The sequence below is a fragment of the Ailuropoda melanoleuca genome, chromosome 3 (assembly GCF_002007445.2).
Source record: "Ailuropoda melanoleuca isolate Jingjing chromosome 3, ASM200744v2, whole genome shotgun sequence".
NCBI lineage: Eukaryota > Metazoa > Chordata > Mammalia > Carnivora > Ursidae > Ailuropoda > Ailuropoda melanoleuca.
This window is the reverse complement of record NC_048220.1, coordinates 67077452-67100601: the sequence shown is the minus strand read 5'-3', so window position 1 is coordinate 67100601 and position 23150 is coordinate 67077452. Positions and strand designations below refer to the sequence as shown.

General features: G+C 36.7%; 2 protein-coding genes across 11 annotated transcripts in view; one reads left to right on the top strand and one right to left on the bottom strand.

Annotated features, from left to right (window-relative positions):
- SLF1 (SMC5-SMC6 complex localization factor 1) overlaps positions 1–14077 on the bottom strand; it is a 71324-nt gene extending 57247 nt beyond the window's left edge. For 2 of the 3 annotated variants that reach the window (XM_002923629.4, XM_034656506.1), the window contains exons 1-4: positions 13982–14077; positions 3592–3705; positions 3361–3436; positions 1949–2189 (exon numbers count right to left, since the gene is read on the bottom strand). In XM_002923629.4, coding sequence (XP_002923675.1) covers positions 1949–2189; positions 3361–3436; positions 3592–3705 — 431 coding nt within the window. In that variant the 5' untranslated portion in view covers positions 13982–14077. Of the gene's footprint in view, positions 1–1948; positions 2190–3360; positions 3437–3591; positions 3706–12974; positions 13153–13981 lie in introns of all 3 variants that reach the window. The other variant, XM_034656505.1, reaches the window with a different exon arrangement.
- Positions 14078–14082: 5 nt separating this feature from the next.
- KIAA0825 (KIAA0825 ortholog) overlaps positions 14083–23150 on the top strand; it is a 393004-nt gene continuing 383936 nt past the window's right edge. For 7 of the 8 annotated variants that reach the window (XM_034656498.1, XM_034656501.1, XM_034656500.1 and 4 more), the window contains exon 1: positions 14083–14253. The gene's annotated coding sequence lies outside the window, so the exon portion shown is untranslated. Of the gene's footprint in view, positions 14254–22107; positions 22344–23150 lie in introns of all 8 variants that reach the window. The other variant, XM_019804207.2, reaches the window with a different exon arrangement.

Here is a 23150-nt window from a genome sequence, read left to right as displayed (position 1 = left end):
GAGAGAGAGAGCCAGCGAGAGAGGGAACACAAGCAGGGGGAGTGGGAGAGGAAGAAGCAGGCTCATAGCAGAAGAGCCTGATGTGGGGCTTGATCCCAGATCGCTGGGATCACGCCCTGAGCTGAAGGCAGACGCTTAACCGCTGTGCCACCCAGGCGCCCCTGGTTTAACATTTTAAATTGATCAAAATAATTTACCATATTAACAAAATAAAGGAGAAAAGCCAATCATCTCAATAGATGCACATAAAAATTTTCAGAGCAATCAATCCATTTATAATACCATCCCAAAACATGAAGTACCTAGGATTAAACTTAGCAAAATATGTACAAGATTTATACAGTGAAAAATGTAATACATTAATGGCAGAAATTAAAGACCTGGAGAGATAGGGAATCTATAAATAGGACAATTCAATATTGTTAAGATCTCAATTCTCCCCAATTTGACCTATAGATTCAATACAATCCCAACTAAAATCCTAGCTTGCCTTTTTGTAGAAATTGACAAGATGGTTCTAAAATGTATATGGAAATATAAAAATTCCAGAATCACCAAAACAGTTTTGAATAAGACAAAGTTGGGAGGCTCACCCAACCTGATTTCAAGACTCATTATAAAACTATAGTAACCAAAACTGTGTGCTTTTAGTATAAGGTAGACACAGATACCAATGGAGTAAGAAGCCCACAAATACACCACACAAAAATAGTCAAGTGATTTTTGGACAATAGTGCCAAAGTAATTGCACAGCAATTGAAATCTCACACATTGTTAGGAGGAAATGTAACATAGTACAACTACTTTAGAAAACAGTTTGGCATTTTTCTTATAATGTTAAATACACAATTGCCATCTGAGCCAGAAATTTCATTCTTGGTATTTACCCAAGAAAGAGAAAAACAAATGTACATGAAGACTTGTACTCAAATGTTCATAGCAGATTTATATTAGCACAAGTGGGGGAAAAAAAAAACTGAAAACAAAAAATGTCTATCAATGGGTGACTAAACAGTGATCCATCTGCAAAATGGAATACTACTCAGCAACAAAAAGGAACAAACTCCTAATACACACAATAACCAGGATGAATCTTGGAAATGATGAGTTAAGCAAATGAGACTACATCAAAGAAGTGTGTGTGTGTGTGTGTGTGTGTGTGTGTGTGTGTGTGTGTATATATATATATATAGAATAATTCCATTTACACGAACTTAAAAAAAAAGACAAATCTAATGTATAGTGACACAAAGGAAATCAATGGTTGTCTTGTATTGGTGGGCAGAATTAAATATGTAATGACAAGAACACTGTAAGATTGCATTAATGTTGCAGATCTTGACTGTGTGAGGGTGTAATATGGGTGTATAAATTTCTCCAAATTTATCAAAACGTATACTTAAAATGTGTGCATTTTACTTGCCTATAAATTATACTTCTATAAAGGTAACAAAGGGTCTTTGCAGCCCCCTGAAAGTCATTGCAGTCTTGGAATATAGTTTACCTAGTAAGAATTTAAAAAATATGATGTAAAAGTTAGAAAGAAATGAAATAATGACGGAAACATTATGAACCATGAAGACTGTACTATATAAACCCAGAAAAAAAGCCTTTCTGTTAAATACTTATAAAAATTTAAAATTGCTTCAAAACTAAAAACGAAAATCTTCCAAGTTTTTTATTTTGCTTGAATTAGCCAAAAGAATTAACATGGAAAGTTAAACAGAGACCCAAGAATAACTTAAAGCAATACTATAAAATAGATTTTATTCCATTAGCAACATATGCTTAATTAAGTACAGAATGGCTTAACTCAGAGATTAAAAAGTAAATCACCATCGCTCATTTGGATGAAATCAACAATTTCAAAGAAACACAAAAACGGTATTCAAGCGTATCAAAATTCTTTGTTCATTCATTGCTTAGCTTTTATGAGATCTCATCTTACCTTACAAGAGAATCACTTTGTTTATCAGCTCTAACAAGGAGAACAACTTTCCATCTGTGGAAGGCTCCTGGAGCACCAGTGCGTTTCAATTCTTCACGCCATCTTTTAGGTGCAGATTGCATTTGAGGTGAATAATGGGAGTCTTTTTCAATTTTATAGCCCCATTCATAAGTTGTTTCATCAAGCCATCTGCCACTTTTGGCACTATGGATTATGTAGTCCTTAGTTAGTACCCACTTTCCTAGAAAGCAAATCAACTGTTGGTAAAAGAATTCTGGTTCCAATGAATTGGTCAACAATAAAGACCAAATATCAAATAAAGTTTGACCTTTTTCATCATGAGACTCTTAAGCTACAATGCCAACATTATCTTTGAATTATGTTTGTTTTCCCAAATTTTTGGTAGAGGTCTACAATGTCACTGAACATTGTATGTAATCTTTCTCATAATGCTTCTAAGTCTAAACATTACTAAATTAAATACAATCCTAAGACTTGCTAAAATAAATGTGGTATTACTTAAGCTATGTCTACTATTACTATTCACTGTTTTGGCTGAGACTTATATTATTCTTCATATGCTAAAAACTTCTTCAATCACGTTTATAGCAATGTTACACTTTCTAAAACAAATTTATTGAGGAAGAGAATTTTTCAGAATATCTAATAACATGCTGTAGTTCCTTTATCTGGGCATCAGTAAAATTTTCTCAAAAGCAGGGACAATATGTGCTTTCATTTGCAGAGAGAATAATAAAACCAAGTATCTTTCTGGTAAATTACTCTAAAAAATAATAAATTTACTGAGTTAAACAATACTTTTTTTTTTTTTTTTGGACAATCAGTGAACTAATGATATGCTAGCTCAACCACAAAAGAAACTATAAAAGAAACATCAAGGGTGACAGAGAAGGGAAGACACTAAGTTCTAAGTTGGATTTATGAAATTTAAAACTTTAGAAAAACACAATAGGGGGATCATTGCTTCATATCATGGATGGGAGGGGACACAGTAGAAGGAGAACAAAAACAGATTCTTTCCAATGACAGATCAAAGAAAACAAACTTATTTGAGAACAGCTGAGACTCAGACAAAAGCATTTTTTTGGGGGGGGGCATTGTTATGCCCAACTTTTTTGTTAAAAATTTTTTCTGACATAAAACACTTACACTAAATCTTTGGTTAAGTAAGTATTCCTGCCTCTTTGGTACATTTTCATGTGTTACAAAGTTTTACTTAGAAAAATCAGACAAAAAACATTTTAAAAAATATTTTCAGAAAAATATTCAGCTAAAACCACACTTATGTTTGATTTAATAACGATACTATCTATCTTTAGCAGATTAAGGTACTTTTTTTTTTTTCTTAACATGAAGATTTTTTTTTCAAGGGAGAAAGGTAGTTAATTTACCTGCTGCACAAGCTGCTAAAAACTTTTCACTCTTACACAGGCGTTCAGCTATAAGATGTGTACAATTTTTGTATTTCTGGAAGGAAAAATGCAAATGAAAAAAATGTTACTAAGAGTTCCTTTATAGCACATTCACTTTGTTCTTATAATATCAAGAGAGCATTTTGTCATTCTTAGACCAGCATTATTTTTCAAGTCTATCTTAAATATTTTATAAGTTTCTGTACTCACCTCACTCTTAATAAAAGTGCAATCTAGTTTTAAAAGCAATTTGCCTAGAGCTTCCTTTTCTTCCATCTTAAATCCTGTCATTTGGATGATATGCTTTGGAGCACCATCGTCCATCTAACGTGTATACACATAAAGAAGATAACATATGTTAAAGATAATATTCACAGGATTGACATTACTTTTTCTTAACTACGAGTGCTAAAAATAAAAAAATAAAACATATAATGAATTAAACATACAAGGGTTTACTGTAAATACCAATGTTAAGACTGCTTATGTGCAATAGAAATTGATTTATAAAGCTATCTTCCTGGGGCACCTGGGTGGCTCAGTCAGTTAAGCAGCCAACTCCTGATTTTGACTCAGGTCATGATTTCAGGGTCCTGGGATTGAGCCCTGCATCTGGCTTGGGCTCAGCGGTGAATCTGCTTGAGTATTTTCTCTCTCCTTCTGCCCCTCCCCACTCACATGTTCTCTAAAATAAATCTTAAAAAAATAAAGTTATCTTCCCAAAATGTGTCTGTAAATAGATTTTTTTTTTGGTGGTTTGAACATTGAATGTGTTCCTACGTTACTTGACACTAAAACACACTGATGAATGAATACAATACTTCAGAAAGGATTATTTATATAAATATTAGCATAGTAATACCAGCTTCATTTTAAAAGCACTGTTTTTTGCTAATAGCTTCTGAAACAAGCACACTGTGGACAATGAAACCTAATCAAATTTTATAATAATTTTTAAAATATTTGTGGACAAATATTGAAGAGTACCTAAGTCATTACAAAAGTTGATAGAACTCATGTTCCCAAAGCATTTACACCAACTAACTTAGTATGCTAGGTACATATAATGAACCTGGATTCTATTCCCAATCTATATTTCTTAACTCTGCTATATGTTAATTTTATCACCTGCAAAAGAGGCTGAAAAAAAATCACATCGTTTTCAAATTTATGTAAACAGAGACCTTAATCCACATATAAAGGTAGTTCATAAAGCATTTGTATTTGAAGTGGCACATTTATTAAGCAAGAAAGACAACACCTCACAGTAGTTTTAATGAGAATACAGGGTTTTGTTTGTTTATATGACATTAGAACTTCAGAACTGAGAGCATCTTAGAGAAAATCTAGTTTCTTTTTATAGATGAGGAAAAGGACTATAGAAATCGGTAATTTTCCACTTCTCTAACAATTTTGTCCCTACAGCTGTAGATTGGTGTTTAATTAATGCTAAAGAGCAAAAGCAGCTGAACTCTTTAAAGACAATTAAAAGGAAACTAAAAAATTATACCTGTTTAAGCCCAGGAATAGTAACAGACAACTGGTGACAAGTGTTACATAGAACAAGACAAGTGGATAAAGACAAGAGTTCTTTATAGAAATTCTATTGTCCAAGATCAAATATATACAAATAGATACTAAAAACATATGAAGTACATACATATGTGTGTTTATGTAAAGACTGAGATTCATTTTTGAGTAAAACTTCAAAGAAAGTCTCACTATGAACAATTTAAGACATTACTCAGGGTTAAGATGAACCTTTATTTTCTTTGCTTAAGGTTTCTAAGAAGAGTAACGTCAGCCAACAATACACCTGGTTTCTCTACCCTTCACTCCTTGATCTGGGGGGAGGAGTTACTTGAGAGGACTAAATGGATATGCTTTGATAGATAAATCAGCATACTTGCAAAGACAGTTCATATCAATGTTTTCTGACATGTCTTAAGCAGCTGCCAGTAGTAGTCCAGCAGGCTCATGAGTAAATGAATTCAGAGATTATGTATTAAGAAGCACACAGGAGTTGCACAAAGCTACTTCCTCCAAACCAATTTTAATTCAGTAAAAAAGCTGTTATTTTGACCTCAAAATATCAGACTTTCTTATTTCTCTATTGGCTCCAAAAGAAGGAAAGGGATATAATGCATTAACCCTCTAAAATCCTAAAATTGAAGATGCAGAACATAAAAAAAGTGTCCATAAGGATAAGACTCCTCAATGAAACATTTTTTAAAAGTTAAAATGTTCTGGGGCGTCTGGGTGGCTCAGTTGGTTTATCAGCCAACTCCTGATTTTGGCTCAGGTCATGATCTCAGGGTCCTGGAATTGAGCCCCAAGCTGGGCTCCACACTCAGCAGGGAGTCTGCTTGAGAATTCTCTCTCTCTCTTTCCCTCTGCCCTTTCCCCTATTTGCACAATGCATGCACTCTCTCTCTCTCTCTCTCTAAAAAGTTAAAAGGTTCTGGTACAAAATTATAAAATATACATAACAGAGGTTGGCATTCTATGAAAAATCACTCATGTAAAATACTATCATCAGTACATAAAATGTAAGTGGCTTCTTGCAGAAGGAATTCTTTCTTGTATTAATCATCAAATTTTTCAACCAATTTTATGGGATATATGACATAGCTCCTGAATGACAATATCTATTAATATAGACTAGTAGTATATAAAAACTTTACAAAGAATATGCTGTTACTTGAAATAATGATTTAGTCTGATGCAGAACACATACACGTATACAATAAAGCTGCAAGTGGATTATAAGGCGTATAGAGAGAAATGTTGCTTCTATTAATTCTAGGGGTGTAAATAAATCCTTTAAACAAATTTCCTTTAGAAATTGGTAGGTCTGCCTTGAAAACGAAAAGCAAAGCTGGAGGCATCAGATTTTTGGACTTCAAGTTATATTACAAAGGTACAGTGATCAAAACATTAAAGTACTGACACGAAAATAGACACGTAGATAGATCAGTGGAAGAGAAAAGAGAACCCAGAAATGAACCTACAACTATATGGTCACATCATCTTCGACAAAGCAGGAAAGAATATCCAATGGGAAAAGAAGGTCTCTTCAATAAATGGTGTTGGGAAAACTGGACAGTAATATGCAAAAGAATGAAACTGGACTACTTTCTGACATAATACACAAAAATAAATTCAAAATGGATTAAAGACCTAAATATGAGACCTGACACCATAAAATTCCTAGAGGAGAACACAGGCCATAACCTCTTTCTAGGTATGTCTCCTGAGGCAAGGCAAACAAAAGCAAAAATAAACTATTGGCACTTCATCAAAACAAAAAGCTTCTGCTCAGCTAAGGGAACAATTAAAACTAAAAGGCAACCTAGGAATGGGAGAAGACATTTGCAAATGACATATATGATAAAGGGTTAGTATTCAAAATATATAAAGAACTTATCAAACTCAATACCCCCCAAAAATAATCCAATTTAAAAATGGGCAGAAGACATGAACAGACATTTTTCCAAAGACGACATCCGGATGGCCAAGAGACACATGAAAAGATGCTCAACATCACTGATCATCAGGGAAACACAAATCAAATCTACAAGGAGATATCACATCACCCCTGTCAGAATGGCTAAAATAAGAAACAACAGGTGTTGGCATGGATGCGAGGAAAGGGGAACCCTCTTGCTCTGTTGGTGGGAATGCAAATGAGTGGAACCACTCTGGAAAACAGTATGGAGGTTTCTCAAAAGGTAAAAATTAGAACTACCCTATGATCTGCGAATCACACTACTAGGTATTTACCTAAAGAATAGAAAAATATATATATTAATTCAAAGGGATACATGCACTCTGATGTTTAGAGCAGCACTTTTCTGCAACAGCCAAATTATGGAAACAGCCTATGTCCATCAACTGATGAATGAATACAGATGTGGTATATAAATATACAAATCCACACACACACACACACAGGAATATTACTTAGCCATCAGAGAGAATGAAATCTTGCCATTGGGAACAAGATGAATGGAGCTAGGGAGTATTTTGCTGAGTGAATGAAGTCAGAGAAAGAAAAATACCATATGATTTCATTCATATGTGGAATTTAAGAAACAAAACAAACAAGCCAAGGGGGGGGGAAGGAAAAGAGAGTGAGGCAAGCCAAGAAAGAGACTCAGCTATAGAGAACTGTTTGTTACTAGAGGGAAAGGATAGGGGATGGGTTATTTAAATAGATGATGGGGATCAAGGACTGCACTTGCGAAGAGCACCAGGTGATGTACAGAAGTGCTGAATCACTATACTGTATGCCTGAAAACAGTAGTACACTGTAAGTCAACTGTAATTTAAATAAAAACATTTTAAAAAAATAAAAAATTAAACAAAAAAGAAAATGGTAGGTCCTTTAAGAAATATCAGGTAAGTGAAATTCATCATATCTGTGAATATCATCTTGGTATTCTAATGGAAAGGCAATTTAATTGTTTTTCTATTTCTGGAAAGCCACTTTTATCAGAGGACACAAGTTTTTAACCATATTTACATTACTTACTACATTTATTTTATGCATATAAAGTTTTAAAAAGCTATTTCATAGGCTATTTCAAGAAATGCTGCCCAAAAAGGTAAGTTTAATTAGCTTTAAAAACCTATAATCTTGGGAAACCTGGATGGCTGGGTGTGGAGCTTGCTTGGTATTATTCTCTCTCTCTCTCTCCCCTCCCTCCACCTCCTCCATCCCCCCCCCACCCCGTGCGCTCTCTCTCAAATAAATAAATAAAATCTTTAAAAAAAGGTAAAATCTTATCTGGCTACACTAAAATACTAACATACAGAAACTACTGTTAAATAACTGGAATATACATACAGAAAGCAATGAAAAAAATCAAAGTAATGCTATCATCCAGAAAGTTTTAAAAATTGTTCTTTATGCTTTATTCTTCTGCTTCCTGGTAACTAAATGTATGTTATACAGAACTAGAAGGGAAAAAAGTTATCATACTATATTCCTCTTTTAGGTCAAATTTACAGCTATTTTACAATTTGAATGTTTAGTATTAATGACATTTTAATACATTTTGATGTATAAATTGTTAAGTGATTTGGGTGTGTATCATGCAAACTTTTTATCTTAAATCATATTGTCTTTATAAGGGGAAAAAAAACACCCACTTTGTATATTTAACAGCATTTTCTGTCAAAGCAAGAGTCCACAGGAAAATGAAAGCAGGACCAACCGTGCTTAATGGTAGAAATCAGGAAAGCTTTTTAAATGCAGTTTCTTTCCTCTAAGGAACAATTAAATATGAAACTAAACAATCAAGAGGAAAGGGAAGAAATAAAGGCGAAATAACAGGATGTCCTGATTCAAACATTATACAAATATTAAAAAACAAATCAGGGGCACCTGGGTGGCTCACTGGTTAAGCTGCCGACTCTTGGTTTTGGCTCAGGTCAGGATCTAGGGGTCCTGGGATCCACCCCGTGTTGGGCTCCAAGCTCTGTGGGGAGTCTGCCTGGGATTCTTTCCTTCTCTCCCTCTGCCCCTCCCCTGCTTGTGCAGGAGCACTCTCTCTCTCAAATCAATCATTCATTTGAGAGAGAGAGAGATAGCTAGAGAGAGCACAAGCGGGAAGGAGAGGAAGAAGCAGGCTCCCCGCTGAGCAAACAGTCCAATGCAGGGCTCAATCCCAGGACTCTGAGATCATGACCTGAGCTGAAGGCAGACACTTAACCCACTGAGCCACCCAGGTGCCTCGCAGCACCATTTCTTAAAAACAAGTTCCATTGACCTAATCAAACAGCATCTTATAATCAAACACCTACTTGAAATAACAGTTTACGATACATTTAGCAATGCTTTTTAATACCACATCTTACGACAAACAAACTAGATCACAGATCTAATTCATATATATGAAAAAATTGATAGCTGTAAATATAGAAATAGAGATACATGGATAAAGTTATTTATATTTATAAAACTGGCAGTGTAATGGTTCTTCCTGTGACCCCGCAGGATTAAGAAAACAAGAAATAACAGCCTGATATGCCAATGAATCCAAAGAGAGCACTATATAATATAGTTTAATACCTCCTAATGACTCAAACAATTCAAAATCCTTATAAATAGGGTCAAGTTTTGTGTGTGTGATATATTCGGGGATATGGGGATCAAGGGCTAACTGCTAGAAGTCTTCTAACACAAGTAAATAAGTAAATACACTACAATACAATTCTATCATTGGTATTTCCAGGGAAATTATAACTTTTTCTAGAACTTGTGGGGGCGTTCCTTCAGGCATTCATCAGAACATACTACCCTAACACAACAAAAGAAAAACAAAAATGAGAGCATTCACTTAAAGGCTTTATCTTTACTGCCAAAAAGTGAAAAATTATGTATTAGATTCTTAGTTACAAGAAAATGCTTCTGTTGTAATTTTTTAAATGTTGTAGTAATTAAAAAAATACTTACTTACCTCGAACCATATAATACACACAACTAAGGAGATAATGACTGTGAATAGAGCTGGCATTTATGCAGAGAAAGCAACTGTCTCTGTGGTGTGGACTTTCCCAAAATATCTCCCACATGGGCCTATCCCTGATGCCTGAAATTCCTCCGCAGTTGGTGCTAGTTAGAAATGCAAATAAACCTATAGCACTCACCATAATTAAGAACATTTTATTATGTACTAGCTTTTTAGGTCTTATGAATTCTTTACAATATGACACATAGCTGGAACATGTTTGAATATGACACACAGAGTATGTTGAAAAGAGAAATCAGGGAAAAGTAGAGGCAGGAATACAGATGAATGCAAAGGTCTGGTTCAGCAGGGAGGATAAAAGAACAGGGTCTAATGGTTAACTGAAAGAAGATAGTGCTGCAAAAAACAGGGGCAGGGATGCTTAACAAGGATTGTGGCAGGAAATGCTACTCTGCATTACAAGTGATTTTATGATCAGCCATAGGGTTTCACAGAACTTTGAAAACATAATGCACCCTATAAGTAGTTGCATGCTAATAACTAAGATAAATAAAGGATTTATTAAAAAGTTTATTTGCATTTAAGAACTAAAAATTCCCCCAAAGTAACTTTTACTGTCAATTGTAATTAATCCATGACTACAGAAAATTTACACTACAAAGTATATAGAAAGATTAAAATCACCTGTAATCCCTGCACCCATTAATACCACCATTAACATCTGGAGGCGGGGGAGGGGTATAACTTGAACGATTTATGTGCGCGTGTGAAAAAACACATATAACAAAATTGAGATTTTTATATAGTTCTGTATCTTAATTTTTATTTAAAATTACATTGTGATCATTTTTCCATTTCAGTGAATATTCTTCATCGTTTCAAGGCCACCAGGTTGAAAACTAATAGTTTCTTAATGTTATTCTAGTGAACTACTTGGATTTTAAACCTATTTCTACCTTGATTTTAAGTCTAAAGAAAATCATCTTTAAAAATTCCCTTTTCTCAAAAGGATATATCAGCCCTTGAAAAAAATCAATATTGCTGCTTTGAATTCAAGAATTTTAAGATTTTCATGGTTTCTCTTATCTAAAGCATTTAACTGGGAAAGTAAATAAGTGAAAATGGTCAAAGTGTTGATCTCTATTTTAACCAATATTGCAAAAGGTAGATACAAATCACCATATTCATACTGAGTAAACTACTGTTCAATTCTGAATGCTGTAACATCAAATGGAGTTTAGGAATTCTGTATCCTCCTGGCCTAGGAGCCAAATTAGGCCTTTGGCTTAACTTCATTCAGCTGGCCTTTGGAATTTTTTCCTTAAAGATGTAGTGTCCGTTTCCTGCCTCATCCTTGAAAGATATGGAATGTGTGTGTGTGTGTGTGTATATGTAATTATTATACATATTGTTGTACATGTTGTACATACATATGTAGTTATTTGATTGAGGTCTCCAGTGGCAAGACCTGAGGAATACTCTTACTTCAATGGCATTATTTGGGAAAGGAACAGTCATGCTCAGTCTCTTTGAGGAGAGGGAGGAAATGGAGCAGTTGCAGCCAAGTGACTGTGGTGAGGAAGAAATGACAGGTTAAGAGGACTTATGGAGATGTTCAATCTATCCAGTAACATACAATGAACAGGCTGAACTGGAGATGCTACTTTTATGGATAAAGGGGCCCTTAAGGAAGCAAGATGAATAAGAGAGACAATGTTCAGGGAAAAAAGAATGGATAGATAGTCTACGTTGGTTAGCGATAGGGGATGAAAGTCAAATCTGCTATGAGTTTGTATCAGAACTCGATTACTTAATTACTTAGTAGGAACATAAGATGTAAGGTTTGAAAAGCAGGAGTTCACTTTTATTGAGGACCTACTACAGTCTACGCAGTACACGTTAGTTTAAATGTTGTTTACCCTTCTCACACAGATGAGGATACTGGGGAATCTTACCGATTAAGAAACTAGCTCAAGGATACACAGCTAGGAAAATAGTGAAATCAAGGTTCAGTGCAAAGACCTGCCTGTTTCTGCAAAAGTTACATGCCTTTTCTACGATACCACTTTGACTTAAATTTCAGAATTTAGTCTAATACTTTTAACCACATTATAGTTTCAGAAAGTAATCTATTTTAGCTAGCATGAGAGAAAAATACACTGCAGGTAAAGGAATCTACTATGAGGGTGGGGAGATATTTAGACGAGCAATATTACTGCAAATATTTAAAAAGTTATAAAAATAACACTAATGTCTAAAATTTCAAAGCATTTCCAGGAACAATCTTAAGAATGCCATTTTTTTTTCTTATGAAAAAGGAAATTGTTCACTATTTTCCTCTCAAAATAGATTTTATATGAATTAATCACTACACTAGTTCATATGGACTTCATCAAGAATAACAAAACAGCCTACATCAAAACAATTTCAATATAAAAAAAAGTAAAAACTAAGTCAACTTAAAAGTTCCAGGGATATTTTACTTTTAAGCAGTAAGCTGTCCTTAGAAGAAATAGTACATACTACATTGTGCAGCATACCTTTTCCATTAGCATATTTATGGAGAGTCAATTACAAGAGTTACATAATATTCCATTATAGTTACATTATTGAGAAACAGGGTTCTTCACTTTCTTTAGGTTTTATTATTCAGGCTATATGGAATTATTCATTTTAAAAATTGTTTAAGCAGTGAAAAGACAGAATAATCAGAAAAATACTAATTAATAATGCTATATTATTGGTTTTCAAAAAAAAACTGTTTTTGGACATTAGTGAAAACTGTGGATACTGTTAGGAAATCATGAAAGGTTTGAATTTTTATTATGAAAGGTAACTACATTTAACCACTGTTTCAATAACTGTCTCACATGATTTATGCTTTCTACTCTAAGGAGGAAAATATTAAATCATACAACTGAACCCAAGTCAGTAAGGTGAAAAAAATCTGGATTTAGAAAACAGATCTAAAAGAGGCTGATTTGTATTATCGAAGGTTGTCTTCACAATAATTTATACATTCAAGTATTCAAAACATCCTGGTTCATTTAAATTTAAAATACTCTTTAAGTTAGACATAATCAAATTAACTCCCTTATAAAAATCCACCCCCAATACCTGCAATACAGGTCAAACGTTCCTAAAACGGGAACATCTTGCACATCAATAGACACTTCTAGGAACTGAGGCATAACGTAACGACATAAACCAAAAAGTTCATAAGGCACTCTGTCATAAATAAGTATGCTGTAAATTCCGTTTAAATCTTCATTTCCAAGGTCTCAAGGAAAAAAACCTGGGGAGTGGGGATAGGATAGTCATTCGTCAAAAAAAGAGCTTGTCGCTTCCAAAACCAAGCTCCATCTAATTTCTGGGTCAAATCCTGATAGGGAGTATCCGTGACAAATCAATTTTGTTTTCAATATTTAATCTGAGTCTTTGGAAGTGGAAGAAATCTCAGAATAATGATTTAGCCTTGTTCCCAGCCTTCGGGCAACTGAGACATTATAACCCCCAGGAACATACACCCTTCTTTAGGGAAAAGTGTGTGTATGTTTAAAGGCATACAGTAGCCGCAGATATATAATCATTGCCACTTGGATATGTTAAAAAAATTCTACCAGGGAGAAAAGAATGACACCATTTTCCCCGTCACTGGTAGGTGGGCCTAGGGGATCCCAGCCACCTGCACTGACGCTAAATTATGTAAAGCAGCCAAGAGACTCGGCGAGAGGCGTCCCAGTCGGTTCTATGGAAACGAGAGACGCGGGCGGCCTAGCGCCTTCCTGGCAGGGGATCGACCTGCAGAGCTGCGCAAACAGGAGGCGGGGGAAGCCGCTCAAGCCTGCACTGCAGAGACGCTCGGCGGCCGTCCCAGCCGCGACAAGGGCGGGGCGGGGCGGGGTCTGTGACCGCAGCCCACCAACGCGGGCGCAGAGCTCAGCGAGTCCGGGCCAGTGGGAACGAATGGTGGCTGCGAAAGGCAGGAGAACCGGGCACCGCCGGCGCTCAACCGAAGCCCCTTCCCAATCTCAAAGCCGGGAGCTACAGAAACTTTGGGGGCATGTTGGAAACGACCCCAGAGAGTCAGGGTACACTGTGTCTTCCAAGCTGAGGCCCTTTACCTTCCCTGCCGAAGAGTCTGAGATGCTTCCCTCGGGTGGCGGTGGTGACTGGGGAGACGACTGCCGCTGCAGCACTCGCAGCTTTACTAATCCGGGCTCTGGGAAATAATTTCCCGCCGCGCGCTAGGCGGCCCCGGAAACTATTGTAGCATTTCCGGGTGGTTGTCAGTGACGCTCTCGAGCCGTCGTCAGGGTGGTCTGAGCGGGTGGCTGGCTGGAATCTGGCGGGCGGGCCAGGCTCCTGCTAGATCTACGCCAGACGTGGGAGACTGGTAAGTGATTTTTCTACGTTGCCTCCTGGGCCTGATATTTCCGGCCGGTCGGGGCGCCGTGTAGCATCTCGGCAGGACCAAGAAGTGAGCGGGAGAGAGTTGAACCAGGAGGTGTCTGTATCCAACCCATGGCGCTTGATCGCCTGCTGCTGGAAGAGGCCCTAGGATGTCGGTTTACCGCCTTCTCCGCTAGCCAAATCCCTCCCCAGGTTGGAACTCGACGTCGGATCCCCAAGTGAGGCCGAAGACCATATATACAGCGACTTGTAGTACCAAGTCTTTTTTCCAGTATTCGAGGAGTGTCATTACTCTCCCATTGTCAGGGTTTAGTTACCCTTGATTGCCGAGAGCTAATTTACCATCCTTGACCTGAGTACCGTTTCCATTGCCCTGGGTCGCACCTTTTAGGAACGTTTTAGACGTGGGATGAGGGAGTCGTTTGTGTTTAGAATTAAACGTTCCCGCCGCTGTTTGAATTGGGTAAGAAGGGGCTTTGTATTCCTGACTACCCTGAGCTAATGGGCTTTTCATACACGTTTTAGTTTTTGGAAACCTGTAATCAAGAAGTAGATGTACTTTCAGAACGAGTGCTCGTGCTCTGCTCCAGGTTTCCTAGCTCATGAAGGATTCAGGAGAATTTGGGAGGGAGGTCTGAGGTAACCTCAATAGTTTTAAAGAGAAAATTGCTAAGGACGGAGGGATAATGTGAGAAAAGGTGTTTTTCCAAACGAAGATTGGAACGAAGTGATGTAGGGAACGTGGCTACTTCTCTCTTGTGTAATGCAGTTTCTTCAGGTAAGTAGTTTCCCCACCCCACATTATATTTAAGTCATCACTTTTCCCCCTAAAAAGCAGCTAATTTTGATCCCCCCAAACAGCCAGTTCCGGAAGAGTTCTCGAAATTACTCTACCATGAAGAAAAATGGAGTGTGTTCAGTTTAAAGCCCCTGATACATTAGCCAAATTCCTTGTTACCTTTTGAGTAATGCAACCTTATTGAGGACAGCACATTGATATTCTAATCTTCTTGGATAATAGTTCGGCTAACTTTTACAATCTTCTTATTTGGTCCCAATTTTGCAATGTTTATTTAATCTCGTGTTATTTCTCCAGTTGAAAGGATTGTAAATAATTTAAGGGAAGTTACATGTTTTTATATAGCAAGTAGCTTTTTAGACAGGCAGTATTTTTTTTAATTCTTGCTCTTGATTTGTGTTCTTTCAAATTAATATAGCCAACCACTAATACCACAAATAGCTATGGTTTGCCAGGCACTTTACATTCCTTAAAGTTACTACTGTCCTATAAGTTATACTACTCCTATTATGCAAACATTTTATACTGAGACTCAAAGACATTGTAACTGAGACTGAAAGATGTTCTCACAAATTATATAATTAAATGACACAATTGAGTTTTGAACATAGTCGACCGAACTCCAAACTTTGGCTCTTTTTACTGTTTTTATAAATATCCCTAACACAAATCATTCTTTTCACTCTGGTAAAATTGAATAGGCAATATGTCACCATTCAAAAGTGAAACCGATAGCAAAATTTAAGTATAAAGAGATTTTAGGGATGTGTTAATGGGTTAAGGAATTCCTTAAGTTAATGTATTAAGGATTAAGGAGTGTGTTAAGTATTTAAGATATTACCATAGAGTAACTGTGACATATGAGTAACCCATTTTTTTTTTCTTGGCCAGTTTTATCATCACTTAAATATAAATAATCTCAAGACCATCAGTGTATAGGTGACTCTAAGTCCAGAAAGCAGATGGCTCTTTAGTCAGCTTTGCACACAAGCACACACACACACACACACGTGTGTATATGTGTGGAGAAAAAGAAAAATGAGTGAATGATCACAAACTTCATATAATTGAACTTCGTAATGCCTGTAAGGAATTGTTATTTACTGGTTATTAGCAAAACTGTTATATTTCATTCATGTAACCCTCAGGCAGATGGTGCTTATCGCACATTTTAAGGGAGTATCCTTAATTAAACATACCCATTCCAGTATTCTATTTTATGTAGGGAAGTAGAAATAGCCTAATTGTCAGGGAATTTACTAAAATCTCATTAAAATGACCAGTATTATAAATAACATGGAACTTAATTATAAAGAGTGTCTTGCATAGACACAAGTATATATGTACAGCTAGTCTCAAATACTTAACGTGCATTTTTTTTTTACATTTATTAATTTCACTGTCCCAAAGATATTTGCTTTACATATCCCTTAGGTAGATCTCAGGGATGTTTTGTTTCCAATCAAATTTCAGTGCTTATGAAGATTGAGATTGTATCTGTTTTCTCCATTATCTCATATCCAGCATTTAGCTCTGTGTCTGGCATATAGCAGGGGCTCAATAAACATTCATTGAAGGAATGATGATTACTTTTTAAAATGTAATTTATCCATAGAGAAGTATTTGTGCGTTTTTAAAAAAGGGTCTTACCATATAAATAAACACTTATTTATCGTTACTCACTTTGGTGCTGAAATGTAATGTCCACTCTACATTCATCCATAAAATGCTATGTGGTCACCTGCAAAGAAAACTGGACAGTTAGATAGGCGATAAGAGAATACCTAGCATTTAGTGTTGCTTACTCTTTGCTATGTAGTGTTACATTTTATCCTCACAGAACTATAGGGTAAGTATTATTATCCTCGTTTTACAGATGAGAAAACTGAAGCCAAGACAAGCTTTGTACACCGTTCTATGTTACCACAGTCATTAAGTGCCAGAGCTGTGATGTGAACTGTTGTTCACTTCAGAGGCCATTATCATAACCACTTTGCTATACTGCCTCCAATTGGATTTTAACCCTGGCTCATCTACTAACTAGGTGATACTCGGGGAAATATATTTCTCTAAGGATCATTTCTCAACTATTCAGATGAATACTTAGGAGTCAGCTAACTTCAGAGGATTTTACAGCTGGAAGGGACCTTATAGATCAGTTAATCTAACCCCAAAGGTGTTACAGATGAAAAATTTGAGAATATACAAAACAGGAAAAAGAAATGAAAAATTGCCCATGATTCTACTCCAGCCACAACCCAGCACCTGCCTACTAGCCCTTCACCCCCACCAGTCTGTTCATCTGGTTGGGGAGCAATCCTTTCCTTCCTAGTGAGTAGACACCTATGACTCAGGGCTCAGGCCCAGTCGAAAATGGGAGAGGACCCTGAGGGGCCATCAAGCTTCCTATTTTGGGGGCTCCACCTTGAAAGGACATGGATTCACATCTATGGTGTGGGGAATGGTTTATAAACACCTTGTTCAATAGGGTGGGAGTTGGGCGCTGGCACCTAGTGGAGATGCATTGGGGGTTTTGGTTTGGCTGGGGGTAGGGATTCTCTCAGGCTATGAGGTCTTCTTGTCTCCATGGCTCCTGCCCCTTTCTGTGACTCTGAGCAACCACCTGCCCCTCTCTGAGCACCACTTTCCCCATCTGAAGTCACATAGTGGATTGAGTAGGGGACACTTAGCTCTCTCCTCCCCTTAGTGGTTCCAGGACCTCCACGATGGAATCAGTCATGGGTCTCCTCTTCCTGACTTGCTTGTGCTTAGATCCCTAGTATTGCCCCTCTGGAAGATCTTCCCTATGCATATCTACAGAAAAACAAAACAAACACCAAAAACAGCACCCCACCTGTCTTCCGATATTTGAATACACTGCTGAGTTACTTCGACATCCAGCTCTGACTGACATAGAGCACGCTACTGCTAGGCTGTGTCTTTTTAAAGGCTGGGAAACAACCAGGAATTAATCATTAGAAATGATGATTTTGCAGACTGCTGACTCACCTCATCAGGTGACCCTGGTTAAGGAAAATGTTTGAGTGGTGCAGTCAAAAGACTGCAGCTGAATCGAGTTAAAGGTAAAAATCAGCATAGTAATATTAAAAAGCCTCTAGAAGTGTGAAATGAACGCTGCTTTCCAGCTTCAACTGCTGATATGTTATTGGAGACAGGTTTTTGAAACAGTGCTCCAGCTATTTATTTCCCTCTAAGCTTTGGTTAAAGTACAAGTAAATAAGGAGAGAGGTGGCTCAGGAAATAGTGTATCTACAATATGTACACTGGTAGTGTATCTGTAATATGTATGAATATGAAACATACATAGCTGTTTAAATCATTTGGTGGATTCTTTGCTGAATAACATTCTCAAGAAAATTAGCTAAAACTAAACAAAAAAAAAGACATTGTCATTTTGATTAATTAGGGAGAGCAGTATAATGTAAAGCAGCTGAATTCAGAGAAGACCTGCATATGAACTCAAATTTATGAACTTAAATATGATTTGGAAGGAGTTACATTCTTTGAGCCCCAATTTGTTTATCTGTCAAGTGGTAATATCAACTTTACAAATTTAATAGGATTAAGTTTGATAGTGTGTGAAAACACACAGGAATCAGAAAAAGTGTTATTAGGGATTTGTCTAGTTTTGTTGAGGTTTACTGTAATCTAATTGCTTTAAAATAAGGTGGGGACACCTCGGTGGCTCAGTCGATTAAGCGTCCGACTTGATTTCACCTCAGGACTTGATCTTAGGGTCATGATTTCAAGCCCTGTGTTGGGCTCCACATCCAGTGTGGAACCTACTTAAAAAAACTAAGGTCTGGGGCTCCAACTGTGAAGTCAAACAGTTCAAATCCCAGGTCTGTCACTAGTCGCGTGACTCTGGGAAAGTTACTTTTCTGCTCCTAGTATTTCCTTATTTGTAAAATAAGCCTGTGTGAAGATTAAATAATGACGTGCACAGTTTAATATGGTGGCTGGACTTGGAAGTGCTTTCTTTGTTCGCTCAAATTCCCAGAGACGCAGATGCTAAGAGGGGATTAGATGTGCTAGAGGTTTATTGGGGAAAAGGCCCCTGAAGGATAAAGGAGAGGGAGCAAGAGTAGGAGGGAAGTGTCTTCAGGCCTCAATGCAGGTCAGACCACCTGTGAAAAAAAGAGAAGGAAAGGAGGAAGGGAGAGAAGAAGAGTGAGAAGAATGTCAAACTGCTGCACTATTCGAAGAAAGCTTCAGCGGGCCAATGGGGAATATGTGTTCCAAAGTCATCCGTTAGAGGAATCCCATGTTCCCACAGTGCTCAATATAATGTTAGCTATTAGTAAAAACAATTGATAGTTGTCACATGCTATAATTTACAAGTGTTTAAATTTCAACTCTTGACTTTTACTGCCTGCCCCAACCTCTAAGAAAGGTACAATCCCAGCCAGCCAGTGACATTAACATTTGAGGCACATGTCTTAGATGAACAACTTCTTATATTTTATAGTATACTTTCGTTAGCCAGAGAGCAGCTAAGGAATCAAAAGTTCCAAATAACAGTTGGAAATAAAACATTAGCTAAGCAACTGATTTTTCAACATTAGGTAGTTAAACAATATGCTGTTTAAATTTCTAAATTCAGGTAGCCAATAAATATAACAATCCCAAAAACCTGAGTAATGTTAATATCCATAGCTTGAATATAAGCCCAAACGTGAATATCCCTTTTTCTTCCTCCCAAAGATACCTCTGTGGTTAAAAAGGTCATGATATTAGACTTTTGTAGATCACCCTTACCCTCTTTTGTTGTTCTTACTAAGCAACTGTAGACATCAATCAATTCAATGCTTTTCAAATGGCCCCTTAGAATTTGGTGAGTACTAGCCTGTGTTTTTATTTCAGATTATGTGACTTTAGGATTTGAATATAAAATGTGGTCGTTACTGTGAATTAGAGTCGAATTTTAAAGCAGGAGATTTAGACTAACTTTCTTATCTTAACAAATGAAGACTAAAAAGGTAGTTTCACTGGCCCAGATAACTCAGGAAACATGTGACCTGAGCCAAAAGTTAGGTCTTAAGAATCTAAATTTAGGGCTCTTTTTGACCATGCTTCCAAGAAAAGACTTATTGTTTGCTCTCTTTAGGGGACATAATTGCTCTATTTTCTAGTTGGCTAATATGGCCGTCCTTTTCTGTCACATAATTTGTTTGCTAAGATTTACTGAAACGGCTCTTCTCTGACTCTGACCATTCAGTGTCAGAGCAGTTGTACAGCTGAAGTTGTTTCTAGCAGTTAGCAGCCATGCCACGTCACCTGAATTTACTTTCCATTTTCCCTTTGGGGAACTGCAGCTAATCCAACAGTGTAAGTCTGGAGTTTACCTAATTTAAACTGAGGAGTGATAGGAGCTATTTTGAGGAGCATTCTACTGAAGAAGTCTTAATTTTTACTAATACCAGTGAATATTATTCTGTGCTTCGTTGTCATGACATTCTTTACCCCGTTCCTTGCTTTTTTAGACTTCAGCTCACTAAATAATATTTTTAAAATGCAATTGGTGTATAATCCACATAATAATTTATTCCTTTATAATTTCGTAAAACATCAATTACTTCCTTTTCTAACGTATATTCGTAACTGCCCTCAAAAATGCCTGTGGGCTACTTAGCTCCTAAAGGATGAACTCTGTCTGCTAATCACAGATTTGACTGGGAAAGAGTTTGGGAGTGGGGCTCTTTGTAAATGGAGCCCTCCTTCCATGCCCTGTTCTTACCTTGCCTTCTCGACCCTGGTATCAGTGAGGCTGCCTAAGTTTATTCCTTTGATAGACTTTGATCATGATCTTTCTTGGACTTTCTCATTTATCTTCCTCAGCAGTTCTCAAACTTTTAGTTTAGGAGTCCTTTACACTCTTAAAAATTACTGTTGACCTCGGAGTTTTTATGTATGTAATTCTATCTACTTATATTTATTATATTATTATATTTATTTATATTATATGTATTATAAATTAACTTTTTAAAAAGTAGTTAATTCAATAATAAAGCCTTACGTGTTAACATATAGAGCCTTTTAAAAAATGATTATATTTTCCCAAAGAAAGTTTTTGTGGAAGAGTGACATCATTTCATGTTTTTGCAGTGTCTTTAATGTCTGGCTTAAAAAAGAGAGTTGAATTCTCAGATCTGCTTCTCTAATCACACTGTTGTGATATGTTGTTTTGGGTTGAAATAAGTGAACAAAATCCAAACTTATACAGACATATAGTTGGAAAAGAAAGGAGTATTTTAGTGACCTTTTCAGATAATTGTCAATGTTTTTCTTTGATCCTCCTATACACAAACTTACTAAGTGGTGGTTTCTTAAGGTTTAATTGCAATGTGATATCTGAAACCCTCTCAGTGAACTTTTTGTAATCTGTAACTTTCAAATGTCCTTGGTCCATCTTGCACTTTTAATGACTCTTAACAATCATGTGATTTTGTTATATAATGCATTGGCCATGTGGAAATATTGACTCATTGAGGTAAAAGCTGATCTTCCAAATCTTAATGCATTTCATTATATGTTGTCAAAAAATCCTATTTGTTAACATTATCAGCAGTCACATCAGGAAAATTTAAAAATATTGGGAAGCTGTCCATCTGACAATATGTGAATTGCCCAAAATTCTTATTTTTGCTTTGAAAACCTAATTTTATCATTGACAGCAAATTGCTGTTTAAAGTTTTCCTTGAAGTGAGAGCTCACTCAATTTGGTTGATTTTGAAAAAATGTGTGGTGTACTCCAAGGTTGAGCTAATAACATTACTAATTTTTACTGCTCATTGAAGACATTTTTAAGTAAACCTGGCTTTACTTTTTATTGTAGCTGTGTGGTGGTGAAAAAATATGACTACATTGGTAAGCAAGATAATATCGCCCCCTCCCCCAGATGCCTACATGCTGATCTCTGGAACCTGTGACTATGTTAGGTTATAGTACAAAGAGGAGTTAAAAGTTGCTAATCAGTTTACCTTAAAATAGTGAGATTATCCTGGATTATCCAAATAGGTCCAGTGTAATCACAATGGTTCTCAAAAGTGGAAGAAGGAGGCTGAAGAGGAATTCAGAGTAATCCAATATGAAAAGGATTCAACCCACAGAGCTAAATAGAAAATGAGGGAAGTGGGCCGTGAGCCAAGGAATGAGAGCAGCTTCTAAAAGCTACAAAATACAAGGAAACAATGCATCCTCTTCAGAGCTTCCGGAAAGGAATGCAACTCTCCTGACCATTTCCTTTTAGCCTGGTGAGACCCATTTTAAGACTTCTAACCTAGAGAACTGTAAGATAATATATTTCTGTGGTTTTGTGACAGTAAATTTGTGGGAAGTAATTACAGCAGCAATAGAAAACTGATACAACTAATACAGTTGGGAGACTGCAGTCTGGGCCTGGGCATTATTGCTTTTGCACTATTAGTACAAACGTCAAACCTAGTGAATGGCATATGTCTTATTATTATGAAAATAGTTTTGAACTTTTGAACCCCGTGAAAGAATACTGGGACTCCATCAAAAATCTGTGTACCACACTTTGGCATCACTTTAACTTTTCCTTTGTGCTTCCTCTGTGTCAACAACTTGACGAGGTACTAAGATGAAAAATTAAGGCACAGAGCAATCTTAATGAAGATTCAGTTTTAGGGCTCGTGGGCGCCTTAGTCGGTTAAGCATCGGACTCTTGGCTTTGGTTCAGGCCATGATCTCATGGGTCATGGGATCCAGTGCCCTCCTCCCCCAGTGGGGAGTCGGCTTAAAGATTCTCTCCCTCTGTCCCTCCCCCCACTCATGTGAGCACACTTGTGCTCACTTGTGCTCTTTCTCTCTCTCTCTCACAAACAAAATCTTAAAAAGAAGATTCAGTTTAGTGGGTTGAGAGTTGTAAGCAAATCAGTGATCACAGATAGCACAGAATGACTGGTTCCCTAACTAGTATACTTAAGTGAAGTAAAGAGACCTAAAACCTGTTTTCATGTGCTTTCAGTCTAGTGGGAGATATTACAAAAAAAATTACAAAATGCAAAGTGCTAGTAAGGAAATATTACCACTGATCG